The sequence below is a fragment of the Conger conger genome, chromosome 7 (genome assembly GCF_963514075.1).
Source record: "Conger conger chromosome 7, fConCon1.1, whole genome shotgun sequence".
NCBI lineage: Eukaryota > Metazoa > Chordata > Actinopteri > Anguilliformes > Congridae > Conger > Conger conger.
This window is the reverse complement of record NC_083766.1, coordinates 5255475-5277345: the sequence shown is the minus strand read 5'-3', so window position 1 is coordinate 5277345 and position 21871 is coordinate 5255475. Positions and strand designations below refer to the sequence as shown.

General features: G+C 39.5%; 1 protein-coding gene and 1 long non-coding RNA gene across 2 annotated transcripts; both read left to right on the top strand.

The window, feature by feature from the left end:
* Positions 1-4700: 4700 nt before the first annotated feature.
* Positions 4701-6435, top strand: LOC133132080 (uncharacterized). The gene is made up of 3 exons (XR_009709065.1): positions 4701-4729; positions 4905-5225; positions 6420-6435. It is a non-coding gene; the product is annotated as an uncharacterized LOC133132080 (long non-coding RNA).
* Positions 6436-6475: 40 nt separating this feature from the next.
* On the top strand, positions 6476-21871 carry LOC133132489 (collagen alpha-1(I) chain-like). Its single transcript, XM_061247945.1, has 7 exons — positions 6476-6524; positions 8551-8706; positions 10924-11079; positions 13123-13278; positions 15298-15438; positions 17520-19778; positions 20816-21871. The coding sequence occupies exons 1-6, from the start codon at positions 6476-6478 to the stop codon at positions 17699-17701; spliced, it is 840 nt and encodes a 279-aa protein (XP_061103929.1). The 3' UTR covers positions 17702-19778; positions 20816-21871.

The following is a 21871-nucleotide window of genomic DNA, read 5'->3' as shown; positions in this document are numbered from 1 at the left end:
TCAACACTGACAAAGGTTTACATCTATTATATCATGCATTTCTTTTTATATCATAACACCGTTCCCAAAAACATACCAACCATTACCCTCAGCATATAACCCAGTATACCTGCAGTGGTAATGGTAAAACACATATTCCATATATAAATTGTTTAACCCTTCAAATGGTTAGGTTAAAATTCCCTTTTGGTGCAGAATAATTTACATTTAACAGACATTTATTGTGTGTGTGTGTGTGTGTGTGTGTGCAAACTGTTAGGGGTGTATTTGGTGTGGATATGTTTGTGTGTTTGAACTAGGGAAACCAGCAACTAACTTTGGGTGTGCACCCCCCGATAAAATTGCGTTATTGTAAACGGGAAAACTGTAATTTAGGGAAAACCGAAAACAGTGTGCGTTTGTCGAGTTAAAGCATTCTAGTGCCGCCCACTGCCTGGGACAGAGCCCTCTGTCACAGTCTTTCTCTATGACCCACTTTTGTATTTCTTCCCGGGTCCATCCTGAACAAAATCATTCCACAGATGAAACTGAAACTCCCTCAGCACCTGCCAGGTCTCCAACAGAATCAGGTGTCATTGTTCTATTCAATAGCCAATTCAAAATCAGAAGCACAGTTTGCGACTTCAATTAGCACTATTAAGATACATTTTTTAGGGTGTTGAACTTCAATATAGTTTTATTTCAATATAATATTTGTGGCAATCGCGTTCAAGAATTTGTCAGTGTTTTTCTGGGTGTGGTTTTGGCAGCTTACGTCATCCTGTCACTCAAATATTTCATTAGTCATTAAGTGCAGGACAAACATTGGTAAACTTTTCTAGGCAACAACACTTCATACAAGTCATTGTATTAAGCAGGTCAAAGCATAGCCTACCTGCACGTCAAACCTGTCAGCATATTTAGTGGAGTTCCAGTGCTATGGCATGGACACAGGCAACAGCAATGATTTTGTTTTGGGTCTGGAGACTGCCCTTCGCTGAACCTACAGGTATGTCTTATACACACGCTATGCTCAGTAGTACAAGTTGGAATTGCAGCTGGTACAGACAAGTAATAATGACTTTCAAGCTTGTAGCTTTCAGTCCTAGGAAGAACATACTTTTATTGATTCATGTTACTACTGTCTTTGTAACTTGGTTTATTGATTGACTATCTAGTCTCTCCACATAGCGGTCAAGTTTAACCATGCAATGCAACACCAGAAGGACAACCACACAGATACCTTCACCCTTACCGAATTCTGTCATTGGTTTAGTGGGGGTCTTACATACACATAAAACGTTCCTCTCTCCTCAAACTCCTTTCTTGACAGAAAATGGGAGACCTTTTGCAGCTGAATTGCCCTCATTGTCAATAGTGGATCTCCAGCTTGGATTGGTTCAGAAGCGCGATTAGAGTGTTGACAGAAAGTTACAATCATTTTTTCGAAGGAGGTGTCAGATTGGCTTTATGATGTTGTCAGTAATGTAGAGATGGAAGCAGTGGTAGATATTTAGGTCTTTTTGGTATTATTGTAAACCCCAACCCTATTTAAACCTTTTTTCTAATAAAGAAAGCCAGACCTTTATTTGAAAAAATGTGAGAGTGCGACCATTGGCTTGGCAAGAATATGAGCTTTTAATCGCATTTTGCAGATCAAAAATGTGTTAAGAAACTAATACTTTATAACGTTTCATTAGGAGATGTGTAAAAAGGTTAAACATTTCTCATAAGTAGCTTTACCTGTATATCCGCATTCTGAAAATGCCAGCATAAATGCGTCACAACCAAAGACAAATAATTGCTAAAATAACATTGACAACACTACGATTCCTGTTTGTAATCATTTCTGTTCATTTTCAATATTTAGTTTTTCTTAGCAGTTTACCAAAATGTTTTTGTATTCCATATACATTAGTATATAGTACATCATATTTCTGACCACTAAAAGTGTACAGTACTGTGCAAATGTTTTAGACGTGAAAAAAGTGAAGATGCTTGCAAAAATAATAAAATTAATCATTTCTAAATATTGAAAAATGTATTATAAAGAGCAATGAACAGTTCTGACCACCCTTAACCTTTATAACTGCATCAATTCTACAAGGTACACTGTCCTGTATATTGATTTATAAGAAAATCTGGTAGGTTGTAACAAACATATTCAAAAACCTTATTAAAGTTAGTGTTTGCTTCTGACTCTCCAGGAGGGCCCAGTATTAAAAACAAATATAATTATAGGTCAGAATTATCTGGATTCTTAAATCCCTTTTTTTTTTGCTATCCCAGATCAAATTGATCTTGTCGGTTTTGTCCTGGGTTTCTGGGAATTTTTAGATAAGATCAATCTGATCCTGATACTACAAGATCAGAATTACAGAATCTAGATTTTCAGTCTTTTCATGTCTTTATATGTTGAAATATTGCAACATTTAATTCAGACAAACTCTTTCATTAAGGGTGAACATGTTGGTCTCCTCCAATATTTTGAAATAGCCAAAAACAACATTTGATCTAGATTCTACATAGGATTGGATTACAAAATCCTTTTCCCAACTTCTAATCAGGACCACAGCTTCTAGCTTTAACATACCCAATTTTGACACATTTAATCCTACCTGATTACTGAAAGCCTATCCAAAGGTCCTCCTAGACAGCCTCGATCAAGTTTTTATCTCATGTTACTTTATTTAATCCATCCATCCATCCATTATCTGAACCCGCTTATCCTGAACAGGGTCGCAGGGGGGCTGGAGCCTATCCCAGCATACATTGGGCGAAAGGCAGGAATACACCCTGGACAGGTCGCCAGTCCATCGCAGGGCAGCGAAAGGCAGGAATTTACTTTATTTAATGTATAACATATTTCTTTTGGGAAAATGAATGTTTGGAAGTCTCAAAAGTGTTATTTTCTACAGAAACAATAATGCACTGATCACACTAACCTAGACTAACATAAAACATGATAAGACAATACAAGACTAATACAAAATGAATAAACATAAAACATGGCGAGACAGACCTGAAACGTGACAACTAACAGCCTATAGGCTACATCATTAATGAATAAATCATAAATAAAAGTCCTGATACTTAGCAGTATAAGCTTAAAACGTAAATTAGATATTAAAACAGCATCAACAAATGTACTCATGCAAAACATATTTGGGTTATTTACAATTACTTTACAGAATCATATGGCAAGTTATTTTATGTAATTTAATTCCCCGGTTTTAGTAACTTAACTAAGTCATCACACAGTATTCTGTAACTTCAGAGTATTCTGTTACCTAGGGATACACCATCTACACCCCGTCTCTCGGCGACCTGTATGGATCTGCGATCCTGAGAACGACACGGCTTCTCAAAGCCACATTGTCCCTGCCGCGATACCACGATTCCTCCGACGCCCTCGTTGTGGCGAGCCAATTATGCCGCTCCATGTGAGCCGGCCAGACTTTGGAAAAACCGGGAATTCAACCCCGGTCCTCCGTGCGCAACTGCTGCAAACTGATGCCTGCATTAAGATTTTTTAATATAGAAATTGATATTAATTGTAAAATGCATGGTTTCTCAATTCTAAAATCTATCTGTTGCTTTCCATTCCAGACACCAGTGTGACCTGTACATTCTCTGAGGACTGTGTTTTGCCATGCACTTTCAAAGAAAGCAGTGAAGAGCCCATTTACTGGTACAGAAAGAAACTCACAGTCCACTCCTACTACAAAGCTGCAGACCATCCTGAGGAGCAGGACCAACATTTCAAAGGGAGAACATCTCTGTTCAAGGACCAGATGAAAAATGGAAATGTTTCACTGCTACTGCGAAATTGTAGCATCCAGGACAGTGGCAGATATCAATGCTTCATTTTTGCCAAAAAGGAATCAAAGAATTTATGGGTCGACCTGAAAGTGCACGGTCTGTAGCACGTTATTTACACCTCTGTACTGTCTGTGTAATTTTCTATTGTGTATTCGTTTCACAACTAATGTTGATCACAGGATTGAAGTGAAGTTTCCATGGTGTCTTTCCATGGACAGTGTCACCCTCATGCTTCAACTTATAATAGGTTGCCTGCTACATACAGTAGATACAGCATATATTTAAATCACCTGTATAATACATGTATTACTCTTGGAATTTCAAGTATGAGCCAACTTAATTTGGTCTACTATATCAATATTAGTAATACTTATTTTGGAACATGATTTGCTGCATCAGCAAAATATTTCAAAACAAAACTATCATTTGATATCCATCTTTCACAGAAACTGATTTGCAGAACTGATTTAATTCTGACAAATTGGTTGGATTTCCAGCATGAACTGCATGTTTCAGGTCCTGAAATGTACTGTACCAGATTAAAGAAATACACCTACTGTATATATCAGTGTGTGTTAAACAGTTTTGCATTTTTGCTAGCATTCCATAGCTTAAATTCACATTTTAACACATATGAAATCCCACTGCCCTGCAGCACCCATCCGATCAGTGAACATTGAGAAAATCTATGAGGAAATCATCTGTTCATCCCAGGGCATCTACCCAGCTCCTAATGTGTCCTGGACCACTAACCCACCCACGCAGTCAGATATGTTAAACGACTCAACCCAAACCACTCAAGATCACAACGGTCTGTATTCAGTACAGAGCAAAGTAAGGTTCATGGGGAATGTTTCAGACTACGCCTACATCTGCTCTGTAACCTCTGCTGATGGGATGACGTGGATGACATCAATGAGACAGCAAGGTTAAGCTTTGATTCAACACATCAATATTATTTATTCTGCGCTGAAACGCTTTTATTCTACTTTATATTAAGTTGCAGGTAGCAGAAACAATAATGTCTTATTTTTAACACATAATATAATCACAATCTTTGCTGACAGATGATGCATTTAACCTTCAACATGCAATTATTTTAGAAATCGACAGCGTAAATGGAGGAAACCTAACCATTCCCTGCCTTGTTCCGGGAACCTTCAAGCCATCTAATTTCACCCTCAAATGGATCATCACAAAACCAAAAGCAACCAAACCGGAGGTTATCCTCACGTTCAACAGCCTAACCCTACATATCTCCAACCCCTGGAAGAACCAGGCAAGAGTGGACCCTCACCAGGTTCTCTCAGGAAATGGGACCCTTTGGCTCCAGAACTTGGAAAATTCAGCACAGACAGAAACCTACACCTGTGAATTTTCAGCCTTCCAATTCCAACATCTGGTTCACACTGATGTCACTCTTGGTAAGTAAGAGATACTGCTCTTGTCTGCTCGTCGACAGGAATAGAAAAACGTCAATGAATACTCGCAACTGTGACAAAAATGTGGACTACGTACATATGTACAAGTTTATCTCTCTCTCTCTCTCTCTCTCTCTCTCTCTCTCTCTCTCTCTCTCACACACACACACACACACACACACACTAGGGGTGAGTTAGAATCTTTTAATATTCGACTAGTCGTGCACATCGAAAACATTCGAATAGCAAGCAAGTAAGAGACACTGCTCTTGTCTGGTAGTCTACAAGAATAACTTCAATTAATAGTTCTAAAACATTCGAATAGCATGCCCAGTTTCCATTTTTTTAATGTATTTTTTAATATAACTTATTTATAATCAGCATATGGTTAACAGTGATTAGAAGTGCATTGGGAATATAGACATTTTGAATATTTTTGACCAGTTCTATCATAATCAGTCGTAAGTTGCGACGGCCAATTTCACAATGATTCAGGACATTTCTGCATGGAGGAATGGTCAAAAATCCATCCAAATGTGTTCTCTAACCTTGTCACAAATTATAGGAAAATAATAATGCCGGTCAACTTTTCCAGGGGTGTTTGCACAAAGTTGGCGGCACGGTTGGTGCAGTGGGTAGCACTGCTGCCTCACAGCAAGGAGGTCCTGGGTTCAAATCCCCGTTGGCTGGGGTCTCTCTGTGCGGAGTTTGCATGTTCTCCCAGTGTTTGCGTGGGTTTCCTCCCACAGTCCAAAGACATGCAGGTTAGGCTGATTGGAGAGTCTAAATTGCCCATAGTTATGAGTATGTGAGTGAATGGTGTGTGTGCCCTGCGATGGACTGGCGACCTGTCCAGGGTGTATTCCTGCCTTTCGCCCAATGTATGCTGGGATAGGCTCCAGCCCCCTTGCTACCCTGTTCGGGATAAAGTAATAAAGCAAGAAATTATTTTTAGCATATATAGAGTATATTCTGTAATAACATGATCTATGGGTGGCCTGTAGCATAGTGGTTAAGGTACATGACTGGGACCCGTAAGGTCGGTGGTTCGCTCCCCAGTGTAGCCCTGCTCCAGGGGAGGATTGTCTCCTGCTTAGTCTAATCAACTGTACATTGCTCTGGAAAAGAGCATCTGCCAAATGCCATTAATGTAAATATACAGCATATACGGTATACCTTCTATGTTTTAACATGCAGGAGGGAACCAGTTACCATCTCGGAAAATTGCTGTAATTGTTTTGCCATTTGTTGTCATGATCATGATCGGGATCGGGATCTGGATCGGGATTAAAAGATGCAGAGGTAAAGTAGAACTTATTCTTTATTGAACCCTGTGAGTAATTTCTTCACTGCATTTAACCTATCCTAGTACTTTGGGAGCATGGTCATTCCGTGTACATTTAACCACAGGTGTGGGAGGTGACCACTCCACTTTGCTCAAACTTGTGCAAATGTTCTTTATATATTCAAGAGAGAACATGCTAAACCTCATTGGATGTGTTATTCTAGACAAAAGAGGTCACTGATTTTGGAGCATCATTTATTTGGCATTAAAACAAGGAACAACCTGAAAACTTGGACAGTGACACAATTTTCTGTCAAATTGAAAAAAAGTTATGGTCATTTAGAAATGCTACATCATGCCACTTTCCAATTATTCTATATTTGATGGTTTACTACAACAGAGAATAAAGAAAATATATCTAAATATATCTATACAAAAAAAGAATAAAGAACAAGGAAATTCAATAATAAAAAAGATAATGACAGCACTGTGCGAATAACGGTGTATGTTTATTAAGGATGGCGGACAGGAAAAAAAAAAAAAACTTGGTCTGTTACTTCCAGACTTTTAAGACTTGTGGATATTTTGGTCAAGAACAGCCACAAGGAAATTAAGTCAAAAGGATCATATAAGTTACATAATGCCAAAGTAGGGTCTGGGCAGAAAATGACCAAAGAGACTGTCTGCCTTTGGAGACTGTAACTGCCATTCGTCAATATAAGGAAAATATATACTGAGTGACCGCTTTATTAGGTAGACATCAGCTTGAGAATGCAAATATTTAAGCAGCCAATCATGTGGCAGCAACTGAATGTGTACGAGCAAAAGTGACTTTGACCGTGGACTGATTGTTGGTGCTTGACAAGGTGGTTTGAGTATCTCTCAGAAACTACTTAGCTCCTGGGATTGTCACGCACAGCGGTCTCTAGAGTTTGCAGAGAATGTTTTGAAAACCAAAAAACATCCAGTGAGCAGTAGTTCTGCGGGCAAAAACACCTTGATAATGAGAATTTTATTGTGCAATAAAGTGCAATACAGAGTCACAAAATAATCAAACGCTCAAATCTAAAGCAGAAAAGAACCAAACAAACAAAATAAAACAAACAAGCAACCAACCAGAGAGAGAGGGCAAAAAAAAGAATAAAGAACAAGGAAATTCAATAATAAAAAAGATAATGACAGCACTGTGCGAATAACGGTGTATGTTTATTATGGATGGCAGACAGAAAAAAAAAATATATATATAAATATATATATCTATAAAAATAAAAAATAAACATGAAAAAATTAAAAAGTTAAACTGTAATGTGTGAAATTGGTTATGAATTAGGGCATCAATAAATGCATTCCAGATTATTTCAAAGTCAGCAGTCTGTTTTTTAATTGAGGCAGATAGTTTTCCCATTGATATGTATTTTAGAAGTAGATTTTTCCAAAGTGTAATATTGATTGTGTTCCTCGATTTCCAATTCATGAGCATAGTTTTCTTGGCGATGATTAGGGCTGGAGAGCATCCTGCTGGATCTGTTGTTTAAGTTTATTTTGGATATGTCTCCAAATAAGCAGTGTGGAGGGGAGAGTGGGATGTGGCAGCCCAAAAGAAGGGAGAGGTTGTCTGTGATGTCCCATCAGAATTGTTTAATTGGTGTTCACTCCCATGTGGTATGCATATAGCAGTCCATGGCGATTTGGGTGCAGTGTGGACAAGTCTCAGAGCCTATAATAACCCTTTTTTATTTTTATTTATTTATTTTTTATTACAAATCATTTAATAAACAACAATTACAAACAATCATCCAGGCATTTATGGGATTTATGTCATTTAAAAAAAAAGCATAATTCACACAGCTCATTTCTACCCTTTCTACTTTCAGCAGGCAGTTAAATAGAGTATGTCCCCAGTTACATACAGTACTGTGCAAAAGTTTTAGGCAGGTGTGAAAAAATGCTGTAGGTCATTTGAGCATGCGTAAGTTTATTATTATCTTCTCAGATGGTGACAGTGGCGTTCTGGCGTACAGCTTACGAGGTCTCTCTCCTTAGTTGCTGACCCTGCGGGTGAACCAGAAGCTCACGATGCTGGGGACCTCCCAGGACCCGTCGGCGATCCGGCAGTTCAGGGGCCCGTCGGAGCCTTCATTGCACCCGGACACGATGGTGTCCTTTACGGGGCTGTCCCACCAGAAGAGCTTGGTGCAGGTGGGGAAGTCTCCATTTTTTATTATTATCATTTTTTACAGTTTTATTCGAACAGTACATAGAGACAGGAAGAATGGGGGCGAGAGAGAGAGAAAGACATGCGACAGATTGTCAGATTCGAACCGTTGACGTCACAGCTCACAATGAGCATGCGGTCAGTGCTCTACAGGCTGCGCCACCAAGACACCCAAGGGGAAGCCTCCATTTTTTCCCCTGTGTAGTGTACTCTATGAACAATCTCATATTGAATGAGTTGCATGTTTGTGTTGGTGGATATAAAGGAGGTGTTTTTGCAGATTTTTAAATCAGACATGGAAATGATCTTGTAGATTTGGGATAGTAGTTTTTTTCTAGTTGTGATGTTGATCAGGTCTGATATGAGTGGGGGAAGATGATTTAATGATTTTGGTATGAACAGAGGAGGAATTCTAAAAAGTGATTCCACTAGGGTCTGGGCTGAAAATGACCAAAAGGTTTCCAGTGAAAATTAAAGTACAGAAAGTAAAGGTATAATAGGCCTACTTTTGTACAAAAAGTTGATACTGCAATGCCTTCGCATGACTTCAATTTACAGGAACATTTGCATACAAGTCACGTCTAAAATGTGGCTAAATTATAGTCTTCGGTATAAAACAATGATGAGAAACATATTTTGCTTTTGTGAATTTCATTTATTTCACATAGATATAAAATAATATAAAAATGAATACAAAATAATAATATATTAAAACATAAAAATGAAAAAACAGATATTTTACAAACCGTACACACCTGCTCTACTGAAGAAACATCTTTAATGCACTTTTTTTAAAGATGCATTTTAATAGATTCATGATGTGACTTTTATGTATGTTCCTGTAAATTTATATCCTCGTTGAACCGATCAAAATATACATTACAGAACCAACGAGATTTGTTGCACATAACCAGCTCTATTGCACATTTTGCTGCTGTCCAGATCTTATTGTGGCCACACCGGGGATCAAACCACTGACCTTGCGGGCCCCAGTCATTTACCTTAACCACTACGCAACAGGCCGCCCAGTACAGTACAGTACCCATATAGAGTACTGTGCAAAAGTACAAAAAAAAATGCTGTCACGTAAGAATGCTTTCAAAAAGAGAAATGTTAATAGTGGGTTCTTGAGCAAGGTCCTTAACCCTGCATTGATCCAGGTGAGGATTGTCTCCTGCTTAGTCTAATCAACTGTACGTCACTCTGGATAAGGCCGTCTGCCAAATGCCATTCATGTAATGTAATGCATATTTGTGTCACTGACTCATTTCTGCCATTTGACCAATGTTTGGTTTCGTTCTTAATTGTTTTTGTCTCTATTATTTTCATTTCCTTAATGGATTATTTTAGACATATTGAGGCTGGAATTAAACAATTCAGCTAAAGTCCATGATTCTCCTCATACTATAATTCAAAGAACACAGGTTCAATAACACTGCTTCAATACTGCTGAACACATTTTCAGGTGGACTGGTCATTCATATGCAAAAGGAACTGGTCAAGCCAAAAGGACGCATTGTCTGGATGCATGCGATCCCTCTGAGACAGGTCTATGTACATGTGCCTTCAGCAGAATCTCTGAAAACAGAGAAATAAGCAGAGCAAAGGCCAACCGAAGACTCAAGCAGCATTAGACTCACAGCATAGATGAGCGAATACAATGATTTCTTGATCAAATCCAGATCGCAGAATGCAAAAGAAAATGCATGCTTCAAATCTTTTAATTTATTTATTTTTTGTCTTTTCAAATACTGCAAGGAGTACAGAAAGGGATTTATTAGGAAGCATTTTTTTCACACTGAGAGTGGTCACCGTGTAGAATAGCTTACCAGGACATGTAGTGGAGGGAGAAACACTGGAGGTTTTCAAGACCAGACTTGATACGGTGCAAGATATTCTTTAGCGTTGAGGCAAACTTAGCAGTAGGCACACTTTAGTGGGAGGAAAAGGTTCTCAACATTATGTTATGTTATTGTGTTGTAATTGATGTTGTGTGCTGCTTCACAATTAAACCGGTGTCATTCGGGGGTTTATTTTGTATGCCAACATACAGTGTGCATCCTTGAATTGTTAAATTGTGCATCCTTGAATTGACAAAGCATGCCTCTGGTCATTTGAGCATACGTAAGTTTATTGATGGACTCTTCTGAGATGGTGACAGTGGCGTTCTGGCGTACAGCTTACGAGGTCTCTCTCCTTAGTTGCTGACCCTGCGGGTGAACCAGAAGCTCACGATGCCGGGGACCTCCCAGGACCCGTCGGCGATCCGGCAGTTCAGGGGCCCGCTGGAGCCTTCATGGCACCCGGACACGATGGTGTCCGTTACCGGGCTGTCCCACTAGACGAGCTTGGTGCAGGTGGGGAAGTCTCCATTTTAAACATCCTTTCCCCTGTGTAGTGTACTCTATGAACAATATGAATCTCATATTGAATGAGACGCATGTTTGTGTTGGTGGATATAAAGGAGGTGTTTATTGCAGATTTTGTAGGTCTAGGAAATGATCTTGTAGATTTCGGATAGTGGTTTTTTTCTAGTTCTGATGTTGATCAGGTCTGATATGAGTGGGGGAAGATGATTTAATGTTGATTTTGGTATGAACAGAGGAGGAATTCTAAAAAGTGATTCCACTAGGGTCTGGGCTGAAAATGACCAAAAGGTTTCCAGTGAAAATGAAAGTACAGAAAGTAAAGGTATAATAGGCCTACTTTTGTACAAAAAGTTGATACTGCAATGCCTTCGCATGACTTCAATTTACAGGAACATTTGCATACAAGTCACGTCTAAAATGTGGCTAAATTATAGTCTTCGGTATAAAACAATGATGAGAAACATATTTTGCTTTTGTGAATTTCATTTATTTCACATAGATATAAAATAATATAAAAATGAATACAAAATAATAATATATTAAAACATAAAAATGAAAAAACAGATATTTTACAAACCGTACACACCTGCTCTACTGAAGAAACATCTTTAATGCACTTTTTTTAAAGATGCATTTTAATAGATTCATGATGTGACTTTTATGTATGTTCCTGTAAATTTATATCCTCTTTGAACCGATCAAAATATACATTACAGAACCAACAAGATTTGTGGCACATAACCAGCTCTATTGCACATTTTGCTGCTGTCCAGATTTTCTTGTGGCCACACCAGGGATTAAACCACCGACCTTGCGAGTCCCAGTCATTTACCTTAACCACAACGCTACAGGCCGCCCAGCAGACTACAGTACCCATATAGAGTGCTGTGCAAAAGTACAAAAAAAATGCTGTCACGTAAGAATGCTTTCAAAAAGAGAAATGTTAATAGTGGGTTCTTGAGCAAGGTCCTTAACCCTGCATTGATCCAGGTGAGGATTGTCTCCTGCTTAGTCTAATCAACTGTACGTCACTCTGGATAAGGCCGTCTGCCAAATGCCATTCATGTAATGTAATGCATATTTGTGTCACTGACTCATTTCTGCCATTTGACCAATGTTTGGTTTCGTTCTTAATTGTTTTTGTCTCTATTATTTTCATTTCCTTAATGGATTATTTTAGACATATTGAGGCTGGAATTAAACAATTCAGCTAAAGTCCATGATTCTCCTCATACTATAATTCAAAGAACACAGGTTCAATAACACTGCTTCAATACTGCTGAACACATTTTCAGGTGGACTGGTCATTCATATGCAAAAGGAACTGGTCAAGCCAAAAGGACGCATTGTCTGGATGCATGCAATCCCTCTGAGACAGGTCTATGTACATGTGCCTTCAGCAGAATCTCTGAAAACAGAGAAATAAGCAGAGCAAAGGCCAACCGAAGACTCAAGCAGCATTAGACTCACAGCATAGATGAGCGAATACAATGATTTCTTGATCAAATCCAGATCGCAGAATGCAAAAGAAAATGCATGCTTCAAATCTTTTAATTTATTTATTTTTTGTCTTTTCAAATACTGCAAGGAGTACAGAAAGGGATTTATTAGGAAGCATTTTTTTCACACTGAGAGTGGTCACCGTGTAGAATAGCTTACCAGGACATGTAGTGGAGGCAGAAACACTGGAGGTTTTCAAGACCAGACTTGATACGGTGCAAGATATTCTTTAGCGTTGAGGCAAACTTAGCAGTAGGCACACTTTAGTGGGAGGAAAAGGTTCTCAACATTATGTTATGTTATTGTGTTGTAATTGATGTTGTGTGCTGCTTCACAATTAAACCGGTGTCATTCGGGGGTTTATTTTGTATGCCAACATACAGTGTGCATCCTTGAATTGTTAAATTGTGCATCCTTGAATTGACAAAGCATGCCTCTGGTCATTTGAGCATACGTAAGTTTATTGATGGACTCTTCTGAGATGGTGACAGTGGCGTTCTGGCGTACAGCTTACGAGGTCTCTCTCCTTAGTTGCTGACCCTGCGGGTGAACCAGAAGCTCACGATGCCGGGGACCTCCCAGGACCCGTCGGCGATCCGGCAGTTCAGGGGCCCGCTGGAGCCTTCATGGCACCCGGACACGATGGTGTCCGTTACCGGGCTGTCCCACTAGACGAGCTTGGTGCAGGTGGGGAAGTCTCCATTTTAAACATCCTTTCCCCTGTGTAGTGTACTCTATGAACAATATGAATCTCATATTGAATGAGACGCATGTTTGTGTTGGTGGATATAAAGGAGGTGTTTATTGCAGATTTTGTAGGTCTAGGAAATGATCTTGTAGATTTCGGATAGTGGTTTTTTTCTAGTTCTGATGTTGATCAGGTCTGATATGAGTGGGGGAAGATGATTTAATGTTGATTTTGGTATGAACAGAGGAGGAATTCTAAAAAGTGATTCCACTAGGGTCTGGGCTGAAAATGACCAAAAGGTTTCCAGTGAAAATGAAAGTACAGAAAGTAAAGGTATAATAGGCCTACTTTTGTACAAAAAGTTGATACTGCAATGCCTTCGCATGACTTCAATTTACAGGAACATTTGCATACAAGTCACGTCTAAAATGTGGCTAAATTATAGTCTTCGGTATAAAACAATGATGAGAAACATATTTTGCTTTTGTGAATTTCATTTATTTCACATAGATATAAAATAATATAAAAATGAATACAAAATAATAATATATTAAAACATAAAAATGAAAAAACAGATATTTTACAAACCGTACACACCTGCTCTACTGAAGAAACATCTTTAATGCACTTTTTTTAAAGATGCATTTTAATAGATTCATGATGTGACTTTTATGTATGTTCCTGTAAATTTATATCCTCTTTGAACCGATCAAAATATACATTACAGAACCAACAAGATTTGTGGCACATAACCAGCTCTATTGCACATTTTGCTGCTGTCCAGATTTTCTTGTGGCCACACCAGGGATTAAACCACCGACCTTGCGAGTCCCAGTCATTTACCTTAACCACAACGCTACAGGCCGCCCAGCAGACTACAGTACCCATATAGAGTGCTGTGCAAAAGTACAAAAAAAATGCTGTCACGTAAGAATGCTTTCAAAAATAGAAATGTTAATAGTCGGTTCTTGAGCAAGGTCCTTAACCTTGCATTGATCCAGGTGAGGATTGTCTCCTGCTTAGTCTAATCAACTGTACGTCACTCTGGATAAGGCCGTCTGCCAAATGCCATTCATGTAATGTAATGCATATTTGTGTCACTGACTCATTTCTGCCATTTGACCAATGTTTGGTTTCGTTCTTAATTGTTTTTGTCTCTATTATTTTCATTTCCTTAATGGATTATTTTAGACATATTGAGGCTGGAATTAAACAATTCAGCTAAAGTCCATGATTGTCCTCATACGATAATTCAAAGAACACAGGTTCAATAACACTGCTTCAATATTGCTGAACACATTTTCAGGTGGACTGGTCATTCATATGCAAAAGGAACTGGTCAAGCCAGAAGGACGCATTGTCTGGATGCATGCAATCCCTCTGAGACAGGTCTATGGACATGTGCCTTCAGCAGAATCTCTGAAAACAGAGAAATAAGCAGAGCAAAGGCCAACCGAAGACTCAAGCAGCATTAGACTCACAGCACGGATGAACAAGTGCAATGATTTCTTGATCAAATCCAGATCGCAGAATGCAAAAGAAAATGCATGCTTCAAATCTTTTAATTTATTTATTTTTTGTCTTTTCAAATACTGCAAGGAGTATAGAAAGGGATTTATTAGGAAGTATTTTTTTCACACTGAGAGTGGTCACCGTGTAGAATAGCTTACCAGGACATGTAGTGGAGGGAGAAACACTGGAGGTTTTCAAGACCAGACTTGACACGGTGCAAGATATTCTTTAGCGTTTAGGCAAACTTAGCAGTAGGCACACTTTAGTGGGAGGAAAAGGTTCTCAACATTATGTTGCGTTATTGTGTTGTAATGATGTTGTGTGCTGCTTCACAATTAAACCGGTGTCATTCGGGGGTTTATTTTGGATGCCAACATACAGTGTGCATCCTTGAATTGACAAAGCTTGCCTCTGGTCATTTGAGCATACGTAAGTTTATTGATGGACTCTCCTCAGATGGTGACAGTGGCGTTCTGGCGTACAGCTTACGAGGTCTCTCTCCTTAGTTGCTGACCCTGAGGGTGAACCAGAAGCTCAGGATGCCGGGGACCTCCCAGGACCCGTCGGCGATCCGGCAGATCAGGGGCCCGCTGGAGCCTTCATGGCACCTGGACACGATCATGTCCCGCCAGACGAGCTTGGTGCAGGTGGGGAAGTCTCCATTTTAAACATCCTTTCGCCCATGTAGTGTACTCTATGAACAATCTCATATTGAATGAGTTGCATGTTTGTGTTGGCGGATATAAAGGAGGTGTTTTTGCAGATTTTGTAGGTCTTTCTAAATCAGACATGGAAATGATCTTGTAGATTTGGGATAGTAGTTTTTTTCTAGTTGTGATGTTGATCAGGTCTGATATGAGTGGGGGAAGATGATTTAATGTTGATTTTGGTATGAACAGAGGAGGAATTCTAAAAAGTGATTCCACTAGGGTCTGGGCTGAAAATGACCAAAAGGTTTCCAGTGAAAATGAAAGTACAGTAAGTAAAGGTATAATAGGCCTACTTTTGTACAAAAAGTTGATACTGCAATGCCTTCGCATGACTTCAATTTACAGGAACATTTGCATACAAGTCACGTCTAAAATGTGGCTAAATTATAGTCTTCGGTATAAAACAATGATGAGAAACATATTTTGCTTTTGTGAATTTCATTTATTTCACATAGATATAAAATAATATAAAAATGAATACAAATTAATGATATATTAAAACATAAAAATGAAAAAACTGATATTTTGCAAAACGGACACACCTGCTCTACTGAAGAAACATCTTTAATGCACTTTTTTTAAAGATGCATTTTAATAGATTCATGATGTGACTTTTATGTATGTTCCTGTAAATTTATATCCTCTTTGAACCGATCAAAATATACATTACAGAACCAACGAGATTTGTTGCACATGACCAGCTCTATTGCACATTTTGCTGCTGTCCAGATCTTCTTGTGGCCACACCAGGGATCAAACCACCGACCTTGCGAGTCCCAGTCATTTACCTTAACCACTACGCAACAGGCCGCCCAGTACAGTACAGTACCCATATAGAGTACTGTGCAAAAGTACAAAAAAAATGCTGTCACGTAAGAATGCTTTCAAAAAGAGAAATGTTAATAGTGGGTTCTTGAGCAAGGTCCTTAACCCTGCATTGATCCAGGTGAGGATTGTCTCCTGCTTAGTCTAATCAACTGTACGTCACTCTGGATAAGGCCGTCTGCCAAATGCCATTCATGTAATGTAATGTTGTACGTTGCTCTGGATAAGGCCGTCTGCCAAATGCCATTCATGTAATGTAATGCATATTTGTGTCACTGACTCATTTCTGCCATTTGACCAATGTTTGGTTTCGTTCTTAATTGTTTTTGTCTCTATTATTTTCATTTCCATAATGGATTACTTTAGACATATTGAGGCTGGAATTAAACAATTCAGCTAAAGTCCATGATTGTCCTCATACTATAATTCAAAGAACACAGGTTCAATAACACTGCTTCAATACTGCTGAACACATTTTCAGGTGGACTGGTCATTCATATGCAAAAGGAACTGGTCAAGCCAGAAGGACGCATTGTCTGGATGCATGCAATCCCTCTGAGACAGGTCTATGGACATGTGCCTTCAGCAGAATCTCAGAAAACAGAGAAATAAGCAGAGCAAAGGCCAACCGAAGACTCAAGCAGCATTAGACTCACAGCACGGATGAACAAGTGCAATGATTTCTTGATCAAATCCAGATCGCAGAATGCAAAAGAAAATGCATGCTTCAAATCTTTTAATTTATTTATTTTTTGTCTTTTCAAATACTGCAAGGAGTATAGAAAGGGATTTATTAGGAAGTATTTTTTTCACACTGAGAGTGGTCACCGTGTAGAATAGGTTACCAGGACATGTAGTGGAGGGAGAAACACTGGAGGTTTTCAAGACCAGACTTGATACGGTGCAAGATATTCTTTAGCGTTTAGGCAAACTTAGCAGTAGGCACACTTTAGTGGGAGGAAAAGGTTCTCAACATTATGTTGCGTTATTGTGTTGTAATGATGTTGTGCGCTGCTTCACAATTAAACCGGTGTCATTCGGGGGTTTATTTTGGATGCCAACATACAGTGTGCATCCTTGAATTGACAAAGCTTGCCTCTGGTCATTTGAGCATACGTAAGTTTATTGATGGACTCTCCTCAGATGGTGACAGTGGCGTTCTGGCGTACAGCTTACGAGGTCTCTCTCCTTAGTTGCTGACCCTGAGGGTGAACCAGAAGCTCACGATGCCGGGGACCTCCCAGGACCCGTCGGCGATCCGGCAGATCAGGGGCCCGCTGGAGCCTTCATGGCACCTGGACACGATCATGTCCCGCCAGACGAGCTTGGTGCAGGTGGGGAAGTCTCCATTTTAAACATCCTTTCCCCCGTGTAGTGTACTCTATGAACAATCTCATATTGAATGAGTTGCATGTTTGTGTTGGCGGATATAAAGGAGGTGTTTTTGCAGATTTTGTAGGTCTTTTTAAATCAGACATGGAAATGATCTTGTAGATTTGGGATAGTAGTTTTTTTCTAGTTGTGATGTTGATCAGGTCTGATATGAGTGGGGGAAGATGATTTAATGTTGATTTTGGTATGAACAGAGGAGGAATTCTAAAAAGTGATTCCACTAGGGTCTGGGCTGAAAATGACCAAAAGGTTTCCAGTGAAAATGAAAGTACAGTAAGTAAAGGTATAATAGGCCTACTTTTGTACAAAAAGTTGATACTGCAATGCCTTCGCATGACTTCAATTTACAGGAACATTTGCATACAAGTCACATCTAAAATGTGGCTAAATTATAGTCTTCGGTATAAAACAATGATGAGAAACATATTTTGCTTTTGTGAATTTCATTTATTTCACATAGATATAAAATAATATAAAAATGAATACAAATTAATGATATATTAAAACATAAAAATGAAAAAACTGATATTTTACAAACCGTACACACCTGCTCTACTGAAGAAACATCTTTAATGCACTTTTTTTAAAGATGCATTTTAATAGATTCATGATGTGACTTTTATGTATGTTCCTGTAAATTTATATCCTCTTTGAACCGATCAAAATATACATTACAGAACCAACAAGATTTGTTGCACATAACCAGCTCTATTGCACATTTTGCTGCTGTCCAGATCTTCTTGTGGCCACACCGGGGATTAAACCACCGACCTTGCGAGTCCCAGTCATTTACCTTCACCACAACGCTACAGGCCGCCCAGTACAGTACAGTACCCATATAGAGTACTGTGCAAAAGTACAAAAAAAATGCTGTCACGTAAGAATGCTTTCAAAAATAGAAATGTTAATAGTCGGTTCTTGAGCAGGTGAGGATTGTCTCCTGCTTAGTCTAATCAACTGTACGTCACTCTGGATAAGGCCGTCTGCCAAATGCCATTCATGTAATGTAATGTTGTACGTTGCTCTGGATAAGGCCGTCTGCCAAATGCCATTCATGTAATGTAATGCATATTTGTGTCACTGACTCATTTCTGCCATTTGACCAATGTTTGGTTTCGTTCTTAATTGTTTTTGTTTTCATTTCCATAATGGATTGTTTTAGACATATTGAGGCTGGAATTAAACAATTCAGCTAAAGTCCATGATTGTCCTCATACTATAATTCAAAGAACACAGGTTCAATAACACTGCTTCAATACTGCTGAACACATTTTCAGGGGGACTGGTCATTCATATGCAAAAGGAACTGGTCAAGCCAGAAGGACGCATTGTCTGGATGCATGCAATCCCTCTGAGACAGGTCTATGTACATGTGCCTTCAGCAGAATCTCTGAAAACAGAGAAATAAGCAGAGCAAAGGCCAACGGAAGACTCAAGCAGCATTAGACTCACAGCACGGATGAACAAGTGCAATGATTTCTTGATCAAATCCAGATCGCAGAATGCAAAAGAAAATGCATGCTTAAAATCTTTTAATTTATTTATTTTTTGTCTTTTCAAATACTGCAAGGAGTACAGAAAGGGATTTATTAGGAAGTATTTTTTTCACACTGAGAGTGGTCACCGTGTAGAATAGCTTACCAGGACATGTAGTGGAGGCAGAAACACTGGAGGTTTTCAAGACCAGACTTGATACGATGCAAGATATTCTTTAGCGTTGAGGCAAACTTAGCAGTAGGCACACTTTAGTGGGAGGAAAAGGTTCTCAACATTATGTTGCGTTATTGTGTTGTAATGATGTTGTGTGCTGCTTCACAATTAAACCGGTGTCATTCGGGGGGTTATTTTGGATGCCAACATACAGTGTGCATCCTTGAATTGACAAAGCATGCCTCTGGTCATTTGAGCATTCTCCTTAGTTGCTGACCCTGAGGGTGAACCAGAAGCTCAGGATGCCGGGGACCTCCCAGGACCCGTCGGCGATCCGGCAGATCAGGGGCCCGCTGGAGCCTTCATGGCACCTGGACACGATCATGTCCCGCCAGACGAGCTTGGTGCAGGTGGGGAAGTCTCCATTTTAAACATCCTTTCGCCCATGTAGTGTACTCTATGAACAATCTCATTTTTAATGAGTTGCATGTTTGTGTTGGCGGATATAAAGGAGGTGTTTTTGCAGATTTGGGTCCAGAAATCAGCACTGGGAGTAATTTGTAGGTCTTGGGGCGACATGGCTCAGGCAGTAAGAGCAGTCGCCTGGCAGTCGGAGGGTTGCTGGTTTGATTCCCCGCCTGGGCTTTTTCGAGGTGTCCCTGAGCAAGACACCTTACCCCCAAATGCTCCTGACGAGCTGGTTAGGGCCTTGCATGGCAGCCAATTGCCGTCGGTGTATGAATGGGTGAATGGAGAAGCAATTGTACAGCGCTTTGGATAAAGGCGCTATATAAATGCCTGCCATTGACCATTTGTTTTTTTGAATGTGGCTAAATTATTGTCTAAATTATAAAATGTGGCTCAAAATATGCATTACAGGCATTACAGAACCGACTAGATTTTTTTGTACACAAGTAGGTCTATTACATTTTTAATAATATAAAGTTTCATTTTGATTGGAATCTTACCATCTCCTTGGTCAAATATCATTACCTTTTGGTCATTTTCTGGCCAGATCCAACTTTGGCATTTTTTGAATAAATCTATTTGACTTCATTTGTCTTGAGGCTGTTCTTAACCAACGTATCTACATATCTACTAGTCTTAGAAGTTTGGGAGTCATACACCAACTGGTGCTGATCTAGTAAGCCATGAAATATTGAAGAACTATTGCCAATCCGCACGATTTAGTATTTTTGAGTGACCACAACATTTTTTTAGCCACTCTATCGCCGCAGTATGAATTTTGAACAGTCCCAGTTCACAAGATGATGAAAAGCCTGGTATTTTACACCATCTCTGCTCTGTAAATAGAGTACATAGCAGGGCCTAATCAGACCGAACCTACACAAAGTGGGACACACCCCAGGCCAGGTAATTTGAGGTAATGATTGTATCATTTGGATTATACTTCACTCACTGAGTCTAATGTTTTTGTACACTGTAGGTGACGATTCACTACCAAGCGGGACCAGAGAGAACGCCAGAGAAACGTCGCCCATGATGAGCCGTAAGACCGCAGAACTATGAGGACAGAACACAACCCCGTCAAGATTTTGCCAAAAGAGGTACCTCTTATCTACAACTATGCCCTTGATGATAACAGGTCATACAAAAGCGCACATTCATTTCAGACCATGTGTACATACACAGAACAAAAAACTCATTGTCACGGACTCCCGCTGCGACGAGACTTACACCATTACAGACATGCAACACAAACGCCGCAACACAACACTCTTTACATTTTTGCCGGCATCTGTAACGGTAGTGGAAAAAACTACGAACAGCAAGTGCATTTAAAATGTTTATTGAGGGTTTTACCGTTTAAAACTTGGCAGAAATGTGACGAATGAAGTTGCGTTTCAGGTTCACAAAGTGGAGGGAATCTGGTGGGATTCCTGGAGGGGGGTTAGGGGAAGCTACCACCTGTTTGTTGGTGTAAGGGGGGGATTTTAACAGTACGAGTATTTTTGTTTTAATTTCTGATTAGTACAACCTTTGCTGTTCTTGTGTTTAGTTGTTTATTATTGTCATGGCCATGTTTGTTATGTTCTGTTTGATCATTTTCTGTTTTTTGTTGTTAATTGATTTTTTTTTCTTGGAAGGTGCCAGGTGGGAGGGGCTTTGCCCATATAGCTCGGGGCATTTAGAGCTCTGGAAAGTTGAGTTGGCGGATTGAATTTTGTTGAGATATGTATACTCAGTGACCACTTTATGTATATTATTTTGAATAATATACCCTCTCTACGTGCACCTGGCGGTCGAGCTGCACGTTCACGCCTGTTTTCCGTTCTGGTTCCTCAGTGGTGGAATGACTTGCCTACCACTGTCAGAACAGCAGAATCCCTCCCCCTATTTCGACGCAGACTCAAAACCCACCTTTTCAAACTCTACCTTAGTCCTCCCTCCTGATTTCCCCTGCCCCTCCTTTCTGATATCCCTATCCTATCCTGATATCCCTATCCCTATCCTTGTCTAACCCCCCCTATCCTTGTCTAAC